The sequence below is a fragment of the Juglans regia genome, chromosome 11 (genome assembly GCF_001411555.2).
Source record: "Juglans regia cultivar Chandler chromosome 11, Walnut 2.0, whole genome shotgun sequence".
Classification (NCBI taxonomy): Eukaryota; Viridiplantae; Streptophyta; class Magnoliopsida; order Fagales; family Juglandaceae; genus Juglans; species Juglans regia.
The window spans coordinates 24,432,333-24,451,951 of record NC_049911.1 but is presented as its reverse complement, the minus strand read 5'-3'; the positions used below and the strand labels follow the sequence as shown (position 1 = coordinate 24,451,951).

The 19,619-nt window shown below is 35.7% G+C and overlaps 3 protein-coding genes across 5 annotated transcripts in view; 1 reads left to right on the top strand and 2 right to left on the bottom strand.

Annotated features, from left to right (window-relative positions):
* LOC108986881 (WD repeat-containing protein GTS1) overlaps positions 1 to 889 on the top strand; it is a 4,604-nt gene extending 3,715 nt beyond the window's left edge. For both annotated transcript variants that reach the window (XM_018959680.2, XM_018959681.2), the window contains exon 8: positions 308 to 889. In XM_018959680.2, the coding sequence (XP_018815225.1) occupies positions 308 to 673 (366 nt within the window). In that variant the 3' untranslated portion in view covers positions 674 to 889. The remainder of the gene's footprint in view (positions 1 to 307) is intronic.
* Positions 890 to 1,922: 1,033 nt separating this feature from the next.
* On the bottom strand, positions 1,923 to 5,163 carry LOC108986882 (probable U6 snRNA-associated Sm-like protein LSm4). Its single transcript, XM_018959682.2, has 8 exons — positions 4,949 to 5,163; positions 4,772 to 4,807; positions 4,353 to 4,394; positions 4,130 to 4,228; positions 3,911 to 3,988; positions 3,221 to 3,260; positions 2,664 to 2,831; positions 1,923 to 2,189 (listed from the first exon to the last, which is right to left on the bottom strand). The coding sequence occupies exons 2-8, from the start codon at positions 4,772 to 4,774 to the stop codon at positions 2,167 to 2,169; spliced, it is 453 nt and encodes a 150-aa protein (XP_018815227.1). The 5' UTR covers positions 4,775 to 4,807; positions 4,949 to 5,163; the 3' UTR covers positions 1,923 to 2,166.
* A 9,189-nt stretch (positions 5,164 to 14,352) lies between these two features.
* On the bottom strand, positions 14,353 to 17,908 carry LOC108986844 (thiamine pyrophosphokinase 1). 2 transcript variants are annotated; one of them, XM_018959614.2, is made up of 6 exons: positions 17,710 to 17,908; positions 17,496 to 17,592; positions 15,935 to 16,007; positions 15,582 to 15,683; positions 15,081 to 15,330; positions 14,353 to 14,648 (listed from the first exon to the last, which is right to left on the bottom strand). In XM_018959614.2, the coding sequence occupies exons 1-6, from the start codon at positions 17,840 to 17,842 to the stop codon at positions 14,530 to 14,532; spliced, it is 774 nt and encodes a 257-aa protein (XP_018815159.1). In that variant the 5' UTR covers positions 17,843 to 17,908; the 3' UTR covers positions 14,353 to 14,529. The 2 variants fall into 2 exon arrangements, with proteins under 2 accessions (XP_018815159.1, XP_018815162.1); XM_018959617.2 differs by having other exon boundaries at positions 17,496 to 17,597; positions 17,710 to 17,890.
* Positions 17,909 to 19,619: the final 1,711 nt, after the last annotated feature.

Sequence of the window (19,619 nt, the reverse complement as noted above, 5' to 3'; positions counted from 1 at the left end):
ACTCTTTTAGACAAAATGATCACTGAAGTTCTTGTGTTATACTCAAGTAAATTAGTAACCTCACTTGGAACTTTTGTTGGGCAATCACCTCTAGGCATGTTTCCTTATTGGCAAGAAATGTTGAAATTCTTTAGTTGCTACCATGCAACAATTTGTTGCAATTTTAACAGTTGAGATTTACATGATATCCATGTAGGCTCAAAGAAATAAACTTTTGACGTGTGTTAATGTTAGTATGGCCCATACCGATTCCCTTCCAGAATTTGCTGCATTGAGCCACATACCTAGTACCCTTCTGTTTTGGCAGGTGGAGTATTTTGTTGATTGTCACTACTCAGAAGAAGCAGAACAGTTGTGGGTGATTGGTGGCAATAATGCCGGCACTTTAGGCTACTTTCCAGTAAATTGTAATGGAGTGGTAGCGATAGGATCCCCGGAAGCAGTTCTTGGGGGTGGGCATACAGGTGTTGTTAGAAGTGTGATGCCTATGTCAAGTTTCCAGGGTGGGTTAGCCCAAAACCAAGGCATTTTTGGATGGACAGGTGGTGAAGATGGCCGGTTATGTTGCTGGTTGTCTAATGACTCTCCTCAGATAAACCGATCATGGATTTCAAGCGCACTGATAATGAGGTCCCCAAGGACTCGCAGGAAAAGCAGGCACCATCCCTACTAAGCAATGCCATTATTTAGTGGACTTTGTAAGTTTGTATCGTCGTATCGTCCTGTATCTTTCTTTCGGTTTTTTTAAGACAGATTCTATCCATTTTGTTTTAGTTCTTTTCCTTTTTCTTGTGTGGTCAATAGAACCATGTTATATTCAGTACCATGTCGACTTATGTACCATTAGTATAGTCATTATCCAATCAGAATACAGAGCATAGGAAAACAAGATGCGTTTATGAAGAAAGTAAAACCTATCGATCGACACTTTTTTTTTTCCGCGTTTGACAATTCAGACGATTTTTTCTTTTTGCAAAATTTGTGCACAGTATGAGGAGACCAGGACAAGAATGTAACCCATCTTCCTCCCCTCAGCTCCTTGGTGGAGGGAGGAGCTCCCTGCAGCCCAGCTTGATCAGATCCACTTCTCTCTTTTAAACTTTCCTTTCTCATTTCATGAGTTTTGCTGTCAATTTTGGTGTCGTGTTGCCAACTATGTAATTAATTTCTTAAGCTGTGTCTACTGCGTTGAATCGTTTGTCAGGTATCCTCGTCCTCTTATATAGCTCTCAAGTATCTTGCTTATGTAAAGAAAAATGGTGTTTTTCACGTATGTTTGATAAAGAGAGTGTAAGTTTCAAATTCCATTCCAATGGCAATGATTACGTTAAGTGCAGAAACAGAATATTTTATTAACCGTGTAGTGATATACCATTTCAAAATTAGCAATATATATACATATTTATGAATTGAAAAATTACATAAAGAATATACGTTGAAACCCATAAAAATTACGAGACCAAATAAAGATGTGAAATGAAATACACGGGGTGAAGTGCCACCTATCACTTCCCCAAAACTGCAAAATCTAAAAATTTTATCCACCAACAAAAAAAGCGGGAAGCATATTATAATCGGTAACTGTAAACGATCCGAATTCCCTGCAATTCGGACGGGGGAAATAAGAGGGTACATGACAGATCTGCAAATCTATCACATCTTTTCAGATTTTCAATTAAGACAAAAATCCTGTAGTTGAGACAAATAGCAAAGATCCTGAACGTGCAAACCAATCACATAATATATCAGCATTCATAAAAGGAGTTGGAAAAAGAAATACATAATAGTATATTAGTACGCTCTCATTGATATAATTAGGAGGAGGAAAAGACACGAATAATTAAAACCATCCAGATGTTGAGTATTTTATCCCCTTCTTTTGCTTTGTTTTTTTTTTTTTTGGGTGTTTGTAACTTGTAAGATTCAGTATTAGGGCTTCTCAATAAAAAGAAAAACAACGGTACAAGCTTGTGTTCTGAGATAATACACCTACATTAACTACACAAAATTAATCAATTCCAACTGAATTAATCCTAAGGGGGAAGCACTGGAGCAACTGAACACCTGGACGTTTCCAAAAAAACCTAACCACCCAGACAGCACATATGACGTTGGACCCAATGCACCTTCAACCCACCCACTGAAGTTGGTTCACCATAACATGAATCAACCACGGCCACGCCCTGCACCTGTCAAGAAAAGAACGAACATTATGGCTTATTATGGATTCACATTAATCTCTAATAATCTGTGTGTGTGTGTTGAATGGTAAGTCACACTGCACTAGTGGATATTGTACCCACAACTTATGGGAAAGGAAATCCCTTTTGAGTTGGAGCTCATTGGTCACCAGGCATTAAGCAGAAAATAGCATGAAACGATATAATGTCATGCAATACTCTGTTTACATCAGTGCATAGATTTTGCCCATTGTGCTGATAGTTCTAACCAGATGTGACACCACAGAAAGGGCAAGAATAGTCAATAAATAAGCCACTTTTACTTTTGACAAACAGATTAAATGTCTATCAGCACCTTGTCCGATGTGACTACAATAACATATAACTACCACTGCGCATACTTGTAAGATGGAATTCATTGTAAGCACACTTGCATTCAACAAGAATAGAAATCACTAAGCAATATATGTTAGATAAGTTCACCTCTGTTTCCACCTGGTTTTCCACCAGATCCACCTCTGCCTCGGCCTCCACCTGAACCCTTAGCACCTCCATCATCCAAACCACGCCCAATTCCTTTTGGTTGACGTCCACCAGGACCATCCTCTCTACCCCTTCCTCTTCCACGCCCAACACCAGGTGGTCTCCTATCTGTAAAACACAATTGATAAAATAAGAACCTAAATTTAAAGTAATTTCCACTTTTCTGATATACAAGGCTTTATATTACCCCACTGCGGGGGAAAGCCTAAAAGGGAACTCAAAGCAGGATCATGATTGGATTAAACAAAATCATATTCGTCAAAATATGGCATTTACATTTACAGTAAATTTTGCCAATCCTGACAAGAATGAATCCTTACAACCCTAAATTTATGTAAAGTAAGTGATGCATCCAGCAGCAGGTTACAACCCGATTTCACAGATTCAAGAATGCAAGATGCACCTATCTGAATGCATATCTATTTAAACTATCCCCTCATTGCAGAAGTGAGTATCAGAACAAATAACCTAGACGTCTCTGATGAAAAAGTTTATACCTGAGCGGCTCTTGGTTTCTTCCTGAACCTTATCTATCACCTAATAACATGACAGAAAAAACATCAGATCAGTGAAATACGCCACTAAAACAACCAAAAGAAATAAGAAAAAACTAACCAAAGCAAATGATAACACAATTATGGCATCCACATTTCAAAATGTGTAAGCTAACAGTTGACATCAATTCATTCACAACAATATTGGATCCTAGAGTCATGCAGCCAAAACAATTATGTTTTATGCTCATCTTGATCCAATCAGGAAAAAAAAATTGAAAAAAGCATCAGCCATGTATTTGAAATAAAGGTGGGGGGGACCAAGTAGGTGGAACTCAATGCAAAAAGTGAAGCTGACTATTAATCCAAATAAAAAGCCAAGCATCTTTACTATTCATTAAATAGAAGAATTAATCAAACGCAATTAGCTTCAAAGAAAATAAATCTCTTTTTAATAAAAATTAGCGATAGTGCCATCCACAAAGTATAACACGAACTCTAGTCACCCCTCACTTAATGCTGCTGCAAGAAACTAATAACTAACAATAGGAATAGAATGGGTGATAGATCAAATTAAGAATCTCATTATGCAAAGGAGATGCATTAACCTATGAAAAGAGTGACACTAAAAGAACAAAGACGGCCATATTACTTCTCTATTATCTGCAGATAATTAAAAAAATTCTAATGTACCTCATCAGGAACTCGAAGGTATTTGATTGTATTCCCCCGGATGTAGCATTCAGGCATACGCCAAAACCTATCTCCATCCTACATTATGATTCCAATAGCATGCGGTCATAATCTTAATCAGAATGCAATATTCTCATTATCGAGAACAAACTCTTCAGAGAACAAAAGAAAATTCTTTTACAAAACACCATAGGGGCCAGCCAAAGGCAATATAATTACTTTAGAGGTACAGATGACTTCACGGAGATGGATGTTCATCCAAGTATCACAGTTGACCAAATGTCCGTTGTAGGTCTCCCCATTTTTTAGTTCCACCAGCTGTTACAACGCATGATAACTTCACATTATGAATCCCTAAACAGAACACAATGCCTAGGAAGCTTTACAGACTGATGTTTATTAAAAACGTATAATAACTTCATCAAGGAGATGAAACTCTCACCATCGGATGCCCTTGGGCACTCTTAAGTAGAGAAAGTGGAAGCTGCAAATTAAAACAAAAAAAAAAAAAAAGTGAGTAGAAAAGGTTCGTTTCAAGATTAAATTAAAATCAATATCAACCCGAATTCTCGGTTTGGTCGCGGGAAAGTCATAGAAAAGAGAATAAACTGATCTAATAAACTTGAAACATTTCACATTATTCATGAATTTCCAGGACCAAAAAAGGTAACTTAATTGAAATCGGTACAAGCAATCGGCTCGTTTCAGTTCAGCTTCATTTTTGTGTTCTTCTGTTTAAAATAAAAACCAAAACGGTGGGAGAGAACGTTCCCGGAACCAAAATTTCGGTTTCGCGTTTTTTCCCTTCATTTCCTCAGCAAACAAACAGAAAGTAAAAATTTTGTTCGGAGAGTAACATACCATATTTTTAGGGCACAGAAAGCAGGCCCAAAAAACCTGCAACAAAAAGTCGTAGTAAAAATCTAATGCTTTTGAAAATACAGAACTAAGCTTTTTGCTAGATCGAGCAATATATTAAAAAATAGAGTTTAAAAGGAATAAGAAGAAGAAATAAAGTTAAACTGATTACGCTCTTACAGGCAGAGAGAGATTGCGGGTACACAGAAGATGAATTGCTTTGACAACGAGAACCTTTTTCTCTTTGGCTACGTATTTGCTTTGAAACCCTAAAGTAGGATGCTCCGATTGCAGCCGGAAGGCGAAATAGAGAGTTACCAACGGATCGAGCGGGTTTTTAAGGTTTTATTTTTTGGCCGAGTCGTGTACGCAGTACGTATAAGAGCATTCCCATCCGGATACCTAAAATTTTCTCTAAATTTTAGCTAAAAAGGACACTCCCTATAATTTTATCTTAAATTTTATTCATTTTCATAAAACCTTCTACATCTCATTCCCTATCCTTTTTCTATTCTATTAAAATAATATTCTTCTATTCTTTCTTTATTATTTTTTTCTCTCACTTCTATTTCCATTTTTAACTACTAACTATTTTGTCTTATTCTCTTATTTTCAAATATCACATTTTATAAATACTTATACGATTTTTTTGACAGATACAATATTATTTTTCAATTCAATATCGATATTAAAAATAATAATTTTTTTAAATATGTGCATTTCTCGCTTATTGATGATAAATATTTTGCAGAATAGTATAACGGTAACATTTTTAATTCGTTATGATTAGTACACACGCTTTGTCATTTATCAAACGGTAACATTTTTTGTCTCTTCTTCAACGGTAACTTTTTTTGTCTTTTCTCTAACGGTAACTTTTTTTGTCTTTTCTTCAACGTTCAATTTCTGCGAGAGAGGACAGAGTCCATCCATGGAGAGAAGAAGAGGGCGCGAGTTTCACAGAAAAGAGAAAACTTACATTCCTGTGGAGTCGATGAAGAGAAGACACCGTAAATGGTGGCAGACGGGGCGAGAGAGGGCCTCCTTCATGAACGAGGGCGATCGAGAGGGAAGAGAGGAACACGCGGGACCAAGGGCAACAGATTTGGGGTTCGGGCGATATGGGGATGTACAGTGGTTCCCCAAATATGGGGAACGACTGTAGATCCCCGAAAAGTAATCCCCAATTTAGGGAATGGGATGGGAGGCGCCAAACTCAGTTTCCCTAAATTTCATCTCTAAATTTTAGAGATAATAGTGTTTTAAGCATCCGGATGGGGATGCTCTAAGCCACTGTTTGGGAACCTAAAAGGGTTTCTTTTTCTTTACCGCTCTGAGTTTTGTTTGATAAACATATTCCCAATGAATTAGTTTTAGGAAAAAACTACTTTGTCTACCGATTTTTACCACTCTACTTGACGAGATTTTTTTTATTTAATAATTGAAGAAATGATTTTAAGTATATTGATATATTTTTTATTTTTTAAAAATATTTAAATATATTAAAGAAATATGAATAAATAATTACAAAAATAACTAGCAATCAAAGTGAGCGGGCTACTCTGGGCGACAGAGTAGCCCGACTCTTAGTTTTATTGGTATTAGTTATTAAATAATTCTAATGAAATAATAATCCCATCTTTTTGTCTGTAGAAACAAAAAGATGACTCTTAATGTCGAAATTAGAACCTATGATCTTAGTCTCGTTTGTTTTGTAGATGAAATGATATAAAAGTTAAATAAAATATTATAAAAATATTTTTTTTTAATATTATTTTTATTTTAAAATTTGAGAAAGTTGAATTGTTTATTTTATTTTATGTAGAAATTTGAGAAAATTATAATAATTAAATAATATGAGATAAGATGAAATGAAAATAATTTTTCTTTTTAAATAAACTTGTATGTTGTATTCATGAATCAATAGAATTACAAAGTTTATCGACTTCTAAAAGTTTTTTAATCTCTTGAGGATAGTCCTCCATCCACGCGTTCTCTTCATTTACAAGTAAAACACTTTTTGCAAGGCTATGTGCAACACCATTGCAGATTCTATTCACATACACAACTTCCCAATGCCTTTTGTTCTTCAGTATCCCCTTCAGTTCTTATATCAGTTGGCCATGCCACTCCCATGAGACTTTAACCTTATTTACAGCTTGAATCACAATTAAGGGATCCCCCTCCAATTGCACCATACTAAAATTTAATTAATCACATAGCTTCATAGCCCTCCAAAAAGCATAAATATATGCCAAAACAGGTTCTACAACACTTTGTTTAGGACAACACAGTGAAACTAGGACTTCACCACAACTATCTCTAATCACCACCCCAATCTCACATTTGTTTTCATTAATCTTCAAAGCTGCATCCCAATTGACCTTAACTGTCTCCCCAACATGTGGTTTCCATCAAGTAATCCTATTGCATTGAGTCCCATATCGTTGGCCACTACCCTGCTTGATCTGAGCTTGTTGCTGCTTGATTAAAAACCTCATTAGGACCCTCGAACTTATTATAAAAAACCATCCCATTTCTTCTCAACCACACTCTTCTCATCATCACAACCATCACCTCTAATTGATCTTGAGCAAGCTTTGAAGTCCATTCTGACCAGAGATCAAACATGCCCCTTTCATTACTGGACTATTTATGCACTGGACTTCTCTCACAAGCCCACACATCACTTACCTCACCGCAACTCCACAGAGCATGACAAACTAACTCCTCAAACCTCTTGCAAACTGGGCATAAAGCTTCTTTTAGAACTTTCATTTTCATCAAATTTCTCTTTGTTGGAAGACAGTTGGTGATAGTTTTCCAAACAAAAACCTTCACAACCCTTGGGATTTTCAGACTCCATAATTTCCTCTAAGCCTCCTCAACTTCATCCGATGCCTCCCTACTCACCCTTCTTCTTCTCTTCATTTCAGCATGATAAGCAGTTTTAACACTATACAAACCATTCTTTGAATGAGCCCATATTTGCTTATTAGGGAGCCTAGTAATATTGACAGGCAACCTACATACCACAACAACTTCATCTTCATTGAACACTTGATTCACTAACTCCTTATTCCACCCTCTATTCACTACAATCAATTCCTCCACTCTTGCTTTAGCATTTAAAATATTCACAGGAGATGGAATTTTGAAAGTTTCAGCCTTGGGAATCCACCTATCTTCCCAAATTTTTATATTCTTACTATCCCCTACTCTCCACATCAGACCATCCTTTAGTAAATCCAAAGAATACCACAAGCTCCTCCAAATAGCAAAAGGTTTAGACCCCAAAGAAGTTTGCAAGATCTCATAATTCCTAAAGTATTTATCCTTAAGAATTATTGCAGCCCTAGACTAAGGATTCATCACTACCCTCCAACACTGCTTTGCAAGGAGAGATTTTTAAAAGCATCTAACTCTCTGAAACCCAAACCTCCATCAGCTTTTGACATTCCCATTTTTGCCCAACTCCTCCACTGGACTCTATTATCCCTCTGCTTGAAACCCCACCATAATTTAGCCATTTGTGATGCTAACTCCTGACACAGCTTCTTAGGCAATTTAAAAACGCTCATATAATACGTGGGAATAGTTTGGATAACTGCCTTTAAGAGTACTTCTTTTCTTGAGGGTGATAAGAACTGGTTTTTCCAGTTACTCAACTCCTTCCAAACTGCTGAAAGATTGATATCTTGACCTGTCAACCATGCTTGGAAAACCAAAATACTTTTCATAATTACTCTGCACTCTAGCCCCACTATCCTTCACAATATATGCTCTCACCTTAGAACCAACTATAGGACTAAACAAAATAGTTGTCTTATGCTTATTCAAGCTATACCCAGATGCCTTCTCATACACCTCCAATATCCCACTGATTTTCTTCCACTCTCTCCAAGAAGCTTTCCCAAAGATTAAGCAATCATTTGCAAATAAAAGATAAGTCAATTTCATCCCCCCTCGAGCTACTGAAACCCCTTATTTCACCTCTCTCTTTAGCCTACTCAAGCAGTGCACTTAAACCCTCAGCACAAATCAGAAAAAGATAAGGAGACAACGAGTCTCCTTGTCTTAATCATCTTGTTGGATTAATAAAATCACCTGGCTTTCCATTGACAAGGACAACATATGAGACTGATGAAATGCATTTCATAATCAGACCAATCCACCTATCTCCAAAAGTCAACTTTTTCATGACAGCCTCCAAATACCCCCATTCCACCCTATCATAGGCCTTTGAAATGTCTAGTTTTACTGCCATGCTTCCCACTCTACCTCTTTGCCTACACTTCATCGAATGCAACATCTCATAGGTTGCTATGACATTATTTGAAATCAGCCTCCTAGGAATAAATGCATTTTGGCATTTTGAAATAACATCATACAGTACACTCTTAAGTCTATTTGCAAGGGTCTTTGCAATGATTTCATAAACAACATTGCAAAGACTTATAGGCCTATATTCATTCATGCTACTTGGCTCGCTTACTTTAGGAATTAGTGCTATAAAAGTTTGATGATTGATGGCATCATGCAACTTATCACCATTCAAGAAGCCCAACACTGCTTTACACACATCATCCCTTACCACATGCCAAAAAGATTGAAAAACATGCTCCATAACCATCAGGTCCTGGGGCTTTCAAAGCTCCCATCATTCTCAAAGCCTCATTTACCTCCTCCTTTTGAAACTCTTTTTCAAGAAAATCATTCATAAAATCTATTACCCTAGGCTCCACAACCTCAATGCACTCCTGGATAGCTTCAGTAGAAGGGTTGGCACTAGCATAAATCACAGAAAATGGTCTCTGAAAGTAGTAGCACTAGCTTCCTCATTTTCCCTTAAAATTATTTGGCCATCCCTAATAGACACAATCTTATTCCTTCTTTTCCTCTAATTTGCACACTCATGGAAGAATCTAGTGTTTTTATCTCCCAAGTTGTACCAATTCCTCTTTGCACGCTGCTTCCACTTCACATCTTCTGCTCCAATAATAAACCCACATTGTCTTGCAGAGCCTTCAATTCCTCCATATTATTCTAACTTAAATTTTCTTGAATTTTCTTAATCTTATAAAAAATATGTTCAATCTCCCTCATTCTCCCATTGTCTCTTCCTTTGATTCATGAAGATAGAGAACCAATGCATATATTAAGTCTGGACTAAACTCTCTGAAGAGGTTCTACAATAAACTGCCCCTTCTCTCATCCTCTTCTAATTACATCTTCACATTCTTTCTGTTTTATCCAACAAGCTTCAAATCTGAAAGGAAAATGTTTTATTTTCCTACTTTGCTCACTTTAGCCATGGATAATAGTATAGGCAAGTGATCTGAACACCTTCCACTCAAAGTTTTTACTCTCATTTCCTTAAATAGAGATCTCCATTTATCATTCACTACAAACCTATCCAACCTTTCTTTTGTAAAAGGATGATTAATGTGCTTATTTGACCAGGTAAATCCATTCCCACAACAGCCAAGATCCCCTAATCCACAATCCTCCAGCACCTCTTTAAATAAGTTAATTTGACTCTCAGCCCATCTCTTACCTCCCATCTTCTCCTCTTGCCACATAATTTCATTAAAGTCTCCTCCTACACACCAAGTTGCATCAGTAGAAGGCTTCAACTTCCTCAATAAGTCCCAAAAGAGACATCTCCTTCCTGTCTTAGGATTGCCATAGAACCCAGTAAAGGTCCAATCTCTTTCCCCTCTATCCCCTTTAACATGTACATTGATATGCCAATTCGAATAATTGACAACCTCAACTCCTTTCTCCTCTTTCTAGAACAGCACAAGACCTCATTTCCTCCCAACAGAACCCACACCAGGCAACCTTCCATACCTAGTCTCCTCTGCAGTCCTGCAATTTTATAAGATCTAGTTTTTGTTTCACAAACAAAAACCAGTGTAGGCCTCTTCTCCTTAACCATGAAGCTAAGGTCCTGAATTTCCTAAGGGTTGCCAAGCCCTTGACAGTTCCAACATAAAATATTCATAATGCTAAGTGGTGTTGCTCAATAGCCACCACCCCTAGTCTATCCTCATCACAGACCAAAAAATCACACCCTCTCAACCTCTTCCCATCCACCATCAATTCACAATTATCCTCCCTAGGTTCATAGTTTCTTTTCAAAGCAGAAAGTGAGCTAGAGAGCTTACCTGATTCAGGCCTAACTCGAGCCCTTCTCTTCCATCTTGAGGATCTTTTACTTTCTTAAATTTGTTCCACTGCATTGGGACTCTTTCTTTCTAATTGCATCTTACTATCAAACACATCATTTTGACCATCATTCTCACATACATAAATGTATGGCCTTTCCACAATCACCACAAGCAACTTAACTGAAGATTGTACCTCCAAACCAACAATTGATTCCTCCCCTTCTTTTACTATCTCGTTTTCCATCCCTTCCCCTTTTGACTCATCTCCCTTCTCCACATTATCACAGTTATTCCCTGACTTTTCCTTTTTTTTCTTCATTAAAATCACTCCCTTTCTGATCCCTACCCTTAGCAATATCTTTCCTGATTTGAGGTATAGCTTTCAGCCAAACACCATACTGACTAGAATTCCCTTCCCTTTCCTTACATCCATCATTCTCATGAACAATCCTTCTACAATTAAAGCACAGCCTAGGGAATTTCTCATATTGAAATGGCACCCAGCTAGTCCTACCATCCACAACAATAATTCTCCCTCGAGCTAAAGTCCTTCTTAAGTCACACTTCACCTTCACCCTCAGACACCTCCTCCAAGCCAAGCCATCCTCTTGTACATCTACCCCCATAACCTCCCCCAATGATCTTCCAATTATCTCCTCCATTTTCTTATTCATGTAACTTGAGGTAAATTTAGCATCTGCACCCATAGACAAGCATGATCGAAATCAAGTTTTCTAGGCTGCATTTCACCATCAAAATCCTTAAGAACAAACATATGGATAACCATCGAGAACTCTCAACTTATCTCTTCAATTGACAAAAGTAATAACAAAGCAATTACTTCCAATATCACGAAATTCTAACAATTTTCCTACCTTCCACACTTTTTCCATCATCGATCTGACAACATCTCTTCCAATCCTGCAATCCAAAATCACCTTCCCAACCAAACTTCTTTCACCCTTTGATCTCGTCAAACCTACCACATCTTGCTCAACTTCAATTGGACTCTCCTCCTCATCATTCAACTTCAACCTCCTCCACACATCCTCCATTTCCTCCATCGCACTACTCTGCTCACACTCACGAGCAAAGAGATCCTCCCTTACTCAGTTGAGGAAGACGACTAACGGCTTCACCTCTATCGCTTTCCAGAAACGGAAAGCAGTTGAGAGAAGAATCCCTGCAATATGAGTAGCCTGAAATGAGAATAATTGTGAAAACAAACGGGACCTTAAATTACAACAAATGGATAACACCAATTGAATTTGGAGTCAACCAATTTATATCATTATGATTATTGATATAATCATTAGTCTTTATAGATATAAATTTAATAAAATAAGTTTAAGATCACTTAATAATTATTTAGTCTTGATATTTAAAAAAAGCAATGACTTAAAATATAGATTGATAATTCACAACTATTGATTTAAAATAAGTTATCTTCGTCACAAAGTTACTTTCATTTTAGTTGTGCAAATAACTCATGAATGACATCATCTTTCATAATATACTATAGAAAATAAAGTAATTTATGTAAGGGTGGCAGTGCTGGGGGTTCTCGCTGGTACATTTCATGTAATTTTTTTTTTATGTATTTTTTTAACATTCTTAAATATTTAAAAAAAATCGTAATATCATTAAAAAATATTTTCTTAATCACAAAATAATAAAAAAAAACTTAAAAAAAAAAATTCCAACGAGAAGAATAACATTTTCCTTTATAGAAATGATGTTCAATGCTATGGTTGCAAATAGAAAGAAAAAGTTCAATTTTCGCAAGCATTAAATGCCAAGGGTACATAAAAAAAATGCTATTAATCATTTTTTTTTTTAACTATTGGATCTTACTTATCTATAAATTATTGACTATCATGTCAAAAGATGATGATTAAAGAAGGATAAATTACATTACTTGTAGAGCTTTGTTCAGCTTGTGATGCTCAGTTATGTAAAGCAGTGTAAGTGGAGAGCCAAGGTAATTGTCACTAATAATTTAGAACAAGACAATTCTGAAATGAAAATTAACATTATTGTTAAATGAATTAGATATAAACTAAATGCGGATGTATACTTATGGAAAGATCATTAAAAGGTATCATCCTTTTTCTTCTGAACTTATGCAAACGTTATCATCTTGCATTCGGGCAATTCCAACTAGAATTCCGCCAAATAGTATATTAAATTATTAAGAATTAATAAAAGGATAATGATTTATGCAGATCCAAAGCGTGCAATCCTGATACAAACTTCAATTCTACTTTTTTTTTATTAGTTCTTAATTCTTTTTAGAGAAAACATATTTACAATCGTGAATTGTGCAATCGTCACGTAATCATTTTTAAAAAAATGATAAAATATGAGACCCATATGAAAATAATAATAATTTTTTAATAATAGACTCCATTTTTTTTCAAAACGATTACGCGAAATTTACGCATTTTATAGTTATATGTAGAATTACTCTTTTTTTTTTTAAGGAGTTTGCATCAGGCTTGAACATGATGAGCTATCTAAGATTATTCGGATATAAAATTTAACTATTTTATTTCGAATTCGAATGTTTATAATGATAATATCCCAAAATTCTGAAAAAGAACAGTAACAAGTAACAAAACAAAGTGATTACAAACTAATGTATATATATACACACACATAAAAAAATTAAATTCATTATCAAAATGACTTCGTTTTAATTAGGAATTCAGAAGGCTGAAGATTCTTAAAAGTGTTGGTAAATGAGTTACGTCCAATTATACGATAGAAAAACTTTAGACACAAAATGATTACACAAAAATAAAATCATAAATTAATGTGACTTGATGTGATACATTAAATTGTAAAATTATTTTTACTGTAAAATAGATCTAATAAATCTTATAAAACTACATCATTTTATAAGTTTACTTTGTATAATTTTTTTGTGTATGCAGCAATTATCATGTATGATTAGAAGGCATACACTAACGACAATCCCACACTGACCCAAGGCTCACCTATGGTTATAGGATTTTAAGGAATCGAGAACCCTAATAAAAGTGATTGTCAAGAGGAATAGATGTTCAAATGTTTCCAATCTTGATTTGCGGAGTCGACCAATAATTTTCAAGTTATAACTTCTTGAGTTGAGCCTACATCTGGTGCAAAAAAAATCATTAGATGTGTCCTGTTAACAAGTGAGAGAATTTTTTTTCCCCTAACCACAATCAATCTCATTTGTTCATTCAATTAACAGGACATATCCAATAACTTTTTCACTGAATGGAAGCCAAACTCATAACTTCTTCACGTTTGTTTGGAATTCTCAAGACCACTTGTTCTTGAAAACATGACAGAATGCCCAATAAATCATCCCCAAAATTTAAAAAGGAGCATCATAAAATGAAATGCTTGAAGAAAAAGAAGAGATGATATGCTAAATCCCCAATTACTTACGAATACCAAAATACAACAAGAGTTCAGGATACTTGCTACCTGCAGACATTCACCTCAACTTCAATAATTTAAAGGTGATCCCGACAATTTTCAAGTTATAAGAAATTGTGAAAACTAGTGCGTGAGCGCCACTCTCAAATGCAATATCGATTATGACTTCTTAATAGAGATCGTCCAAAGAAGATCAGAATCAGATCGCACTGTTATTTTTTCTTCTTTGACAATATTTGATGTGCTTATTAAACCACCAAACTTCATCTCCCTGTCAACTGGAATAGAAAGAACACAAAAATCAAAGTAAATCAGACATGGTATCAAATCAGGTAGTGAAAGAGGAAAGATAAAAAGAACAAAACGTTAAAGACCACCAAGACCATCAGCACCTTGACAACACGCCTATAGCACTATTGCCCAACCCCAATATGTGAATATTTAATGGGTTTCCCACCAACTATCCGCATTTGGATGAATAATGGATGGAGGGGTCAACCACTAGAGGACTTGCCTCACTCATTGGAGAACCAGCACCATTACTCAGTGCCTAATAAATCAGCCATTGCCACCAATTTGGTCATATCTTTATGCAAGATTTGAAGGGCACTGATTGGTGATCCGACCATCAAAGCCAATTTCTTCCCATTAAAGCTTGGTAAATGAAATCAAGAACTCAGATGGTAAGTGTGGGATTGTGGTATACTTACTCAGATCCCACCGGAGTCCAGTGGTTGTAGTGCTTCCAGATGGCATACCAATTGGAATGAGTCCACAATGCGGACCCTCAACAGAGGACTGGATATGGATCTCATGATGATGAGTTTTTGGAAGAAGGTGAATGAGACAATCATCAGATAAAAGAATTATTCGCATGCTTGAAAAGCGGCAAAGAATGTTGATGTTTCCAATCTCGTGGTCAAACCGCCCACCAAGTGCTCCAGCGACAAGAATGCATAACTGGCATTAAATCAAGAACGAAAATTAATAACAATGCCAAACTGAGCATGCATGCTGGTGACTAATTCAGCAGAATCACAGAGAGTCTGGCACACTAAAAAAGAAAAAACAACCCGTATGTAATCAGGAGGTGCATGAGCAGATGCAAATAGAATTGTATAATCACAATTTGGAATACAGAACCAGACAGATTCAAGCTAACACTGGCAGTTTCACATAAAGAGCTTCTATGATGACCATACTTGACTTACATTTGACTTATTAATGTCTGGTGTGATATCAAGCAAATATGATATACACTTATGTAGATCTGTTGTGTCCTGGTCCTGAGATTCATCCAATGTCTCGGTTCCCTGAATTCAGTAAACAAATATAGACATACTGAGAATCGTTCCAGAGCACTGAAAATGTTAAAACCAAACAGCAACACCACCATAATAACATAAAATATATGAAACTTGTAAACTTGGATGCATATGTAATGGTCTTTAGATGCTAGCTCCAGGTATAAAATCATCCTTGTAAAGCAAAGTCACAAGTTCTAGAGTCAAGACTCCACAACAGGATAGTTGAAGGGTTTTCCAGAGAAAATAAACCTAGTTACCAGGTTTGCATAAAAGTCCAGTACTTCTGTTCGAATTGAATCCATGTCACCTTTGATAACATCCGGCTTGTACCTGTGCAAATATCAGAAGTAAGTGCTATTTAACACACCGGCATTATTTTAGAAACCACGCTGTAATGAACTAAACCAAAATCCAGCATCAAAATAGCTTTCAAAACAAGACAATACACCAACTTGACAACCACTCAAGCTCTATCTTGTGCGGTCTAACATGGTGGCTTCAGATGCACACAGAGGCACTTGGCAGGTTTGCATCTAGAGGAGCAAAATTGATACAGTTAAAAGCCAAAGTAGCACAAATACTGCCAATGAACTCTAGGTCAAATGAGACTTCCTCCAAAAGAATGGGATGGAGGGAGAGATTTTGGGTTAAAAAGAAAGTGTGCCTAGAATTTTTTTTTTACTGTCTCATTTAAAAGAGCATCAGGGAACAACAGAAACAGCCTGTCATCCCGAGAGACAGAAGGCGTGAACGATGGAAGTATGAAACATAAATGCTGAAGCAGTTAATGCCAGATCTAAGAACAATTCAAGCTTATATGCATCCATTTCAGTTGGTATATCAGGATGCTCAATTTTCTTTTTAGTGAAGTAACGGGAAGCTTCATGATGCCAAGATCCAAGAACAGGCAGCCAAACAATGAGCCCTAAATTGTTGTAGCTAACATAAACTAAAGTAAGAAACTATCCTAGCAGTTCACCACCATGTTCCAAATGATTGGCAAAATGATACTCGAAACTAACGATAAAGAAATGGAATCCACAAAACGTGTTAAAGCTCAGCTATTTCTTTGTAGTGGCAATAGCATGTATCCGTTATTGACTGAACGCAGGCTTCAAACTACTAGTCATTATGGCCTCGTTTGTTTTTTCAAAACTTTTCAACTCATTTCATCTAATCATTACAACTTTCTCAAATTTTCGCACAAAATAAAATAAACAATTCCACTTTTTCAAATTTCAAAATAAAATTAATATTAAAAAAATATATTCTAATAATATTTTATTCAATTTTCAATTTTTGTCGCATCTCATCTGCGAAAACAAATGATGCATTAGACTACTATGAAAGACTTCAAATTGGCAGCGGTTCCTCATGCCTCTCTGAATCAATATAAGGTCTTCTTTCGCACAGGTTAATCAATTGTTCAGTTTACCCCCCCCCCCCCCAAAAAAAAAAAAAAAAAACTTCAATTCTATAAACTTTTTTTGGACAAGTCTTCAATTCTACAAACTTACCATGTACCGACACCAACTGGAACTATTCCTAAAGCTTAAAAGGCCAAAAAACTGTTTTTTGATAAGTTAAAAGGCCAAAAAATTGCTTTTCCATACTGAAAATTACGTCCCCGCGCATGCACAAATCGATCTCGTCAAAAATCAAAACTTAAAGTACAACCACTTTAACTGAAAAAGATTTCTGCATCGAGTGCGAATACAAAGAGACAATAAACATAAAAATTCAAATTCAAATTCAAATTAAAAACAAACAGCAAAACAAGCACATACCCTAGATTAAAGCAACAAAATAATTTCAAACCTGTTTCGAACATGGACGGCGTCCTCGCGAGGAAAGAGCAGAGGCATTTCATCGTACAAGCGGTTCGCGCCTCCATCAGCACAGAGACGGAGTTGTGCTGCTCTACACAAGCGCATGCACGCACCATATTATTTCTCAGAGAGCCAGAAATCACCGATTAAAACCCTATGAATGCAGACAAGAAACAGAGCGGGAAGAGGTGCAAGAAAAGTACCGTGCTCCCAGAGCAAGGGAGTAAATTTCGGGATGCGTTGGTTAAGCAAGACAAGCGCGTAGGTTAGAAAGGGGCGGTGGTCGGGCGGGATTGTGGGCAAAAGGAAGGCCGAAGAATGGGACATGACGTCCATCGCTAACGTGCGCGTTTTTGGTACGCAAACTAATCTCACAGATACAAAGGAAAGACAGAGATATAGAAAGGAAGTCGAAGGCCGTGCTGTTATGGAAGATGATGACGTGTCATGACCGCACGTGGGGTAACGTGGGACAGCGGTCTATAATGGCTGCCGGGCTCATTTTTAGTCAAGAGAACAGTTACATGTATATTAATCAAAATAAACCTATAAATTAATATAATTTTATTAAATTTGTCAGATTTATTTTATAATAAAAAATAACTTTATAATATAACTTATCATACTAAACAGCCTTATTTTATAAATTTACTTTTATCTAATCTAAAGTATTTCCACAACTATACAAAAATAAATAATAACATCGTATCACTCTTCTATAATTCATCAAATATAGATATTTTATACAAAAAAGAGTTCTTCATTATTGGCATTCATTTAGAATTCTAAGAGAATAAAAATACACGCATAATTTCTTTATATAATTATGTTTTAAAATAAAGATATTTATATAAAATAATATTATTTTTTGAATTTATTTTATAAAAATAGTTATTATTAAAAATATAATTATATAAAAAAATTGTAAATAAAATTCTGTGTGAATTATATCGATTGTAAAATATATTAATTAGCATGAACATGAATTATGAAGAGAGTGAAAACAAAACTTAATGGTTGACTTGGACAACCAAAGGGTTGGTGTACCCCAATCCAATTAGTGGGAAAATATATTTTTCCTGATTAATATTAGATACAGTCGTAGAATGTACAAGTGTTATATAATATTTTTAAAAAATAGTGGAGTCTTCTATTAATTTTTTTTTTCATGTGAGTCATGTATTTATTCACTCTTTTTTAAAAGAATTGCGAGATAGTTACGCATTACAAGACTATAAATATCATGTTTCATTTTCTTATACTATAATTTTGTATTTTTATTTTAGAAACATTATGCCATAATAAGGTTATCAAAGGAGAAATAAAATAGATTAGATATTCATAAATGAATGAGGTTCAGGATAACCCAACCTTGTCCTTAGTCTCAATTTTTTTTACTAAACAGTTCATTATTTGTTAATGTCTTAACTTGCATAACAGACTGGAAGGAGGAAAGAATCATCTCAGCTCACAATGGTGATTTGGGTTTTGATACAGTGCTCCTCGTATTCATCCATATGATAAATAATAAATAAGCGAATAAAAGTAAATAAATAGAGACACAGAGATTTACGTGGTTTGGCATAATGTCTACGTCCACGGGTTGTTTAGGGGTGAAATCTACTATGATTGGTAATTTTACAACATCTCATGGCTCACTTATTGCTCAATACAATAGAGGAATTTAGTGGAGATCCTTTGGAGTTGGTATATGTAGTGAAAGTTGTACGTAGGGAGCTTCTGTGGAGAGATCTTTTGTGTCCGTCCGTTTTGTGGGGGATCTCCTCAAATATATAAAGGTCCAACTTGCCTTGTGAATCTTTTTCCTTTTAGTAGTCATAATCACTTTCCTTTTAGGAGTTTGAGTCTCTTTCCTTTTAGGAGTCTGTGTGTCTTTTCTTTTAAAAGTCTATGTGTATTTCCTTTTAGGAGTCTGAGTCAACTTGTCATATCTCTTCTTGGCTTTATATCTTAGCTTGATTTTTAGTCTTATCTTGAGGCTAAATTATAGGCTGCTAATTTGACCCCTACAGAGTACAGATGCATGCGATTCTTAAGGGCGATTTACTGCACAAGAAGGCCTTGAGAATCTTCAAGTCAATAATCTGCAGAA

What these genes read in the sequence shown, in the direction of transcription:
- LOC108986844 (XM_018959614.2), bottom strand. Translation starts at nt 17,842, where the DNA reads ATGGACGTCATGTCCCATTCTTCGGCCTTCCTTTTGCCCACAATCCCG. An exon ending in TCCCTTGCTCTGGGAGCACG is followed by an intron (nt 17,593 to 17,709) that starts GTACTTTTCTTG and finishes TGTGTAGAGCAG; the next exon opens with CACAACTCCGTCTCTGTGCT. An exon ending in CAGACATTAATAAGTCAAAT is followed by an intron (nt 15,331 to 15,581) that starts GTAAGTCAAGTA and finishes ATTTAATGCCAG; the next exon opens with TTATGCATTCTTGTCGCTGG.
- LOC108986882 (XM_018959682.2), bottom strand. An exon ending in GTGCCCAAGGGCATCCGATG is followed by an intron (nt 4,229 to 4,352) that starts GTGAGAGTTTCA and finishes GCGTTGTAACAG; the next exon opens with CTGGTGGAACTAAAAAATGG. An exon ending in ACCTTCGAGTTCCTGATGAG is followed by an intron (nt 3,261 to 3,910) that starts GTACATTAGAAT and finishes TCATGTTATTAG; the next exon opens with GTGATAGATAAGGTTCAGGA.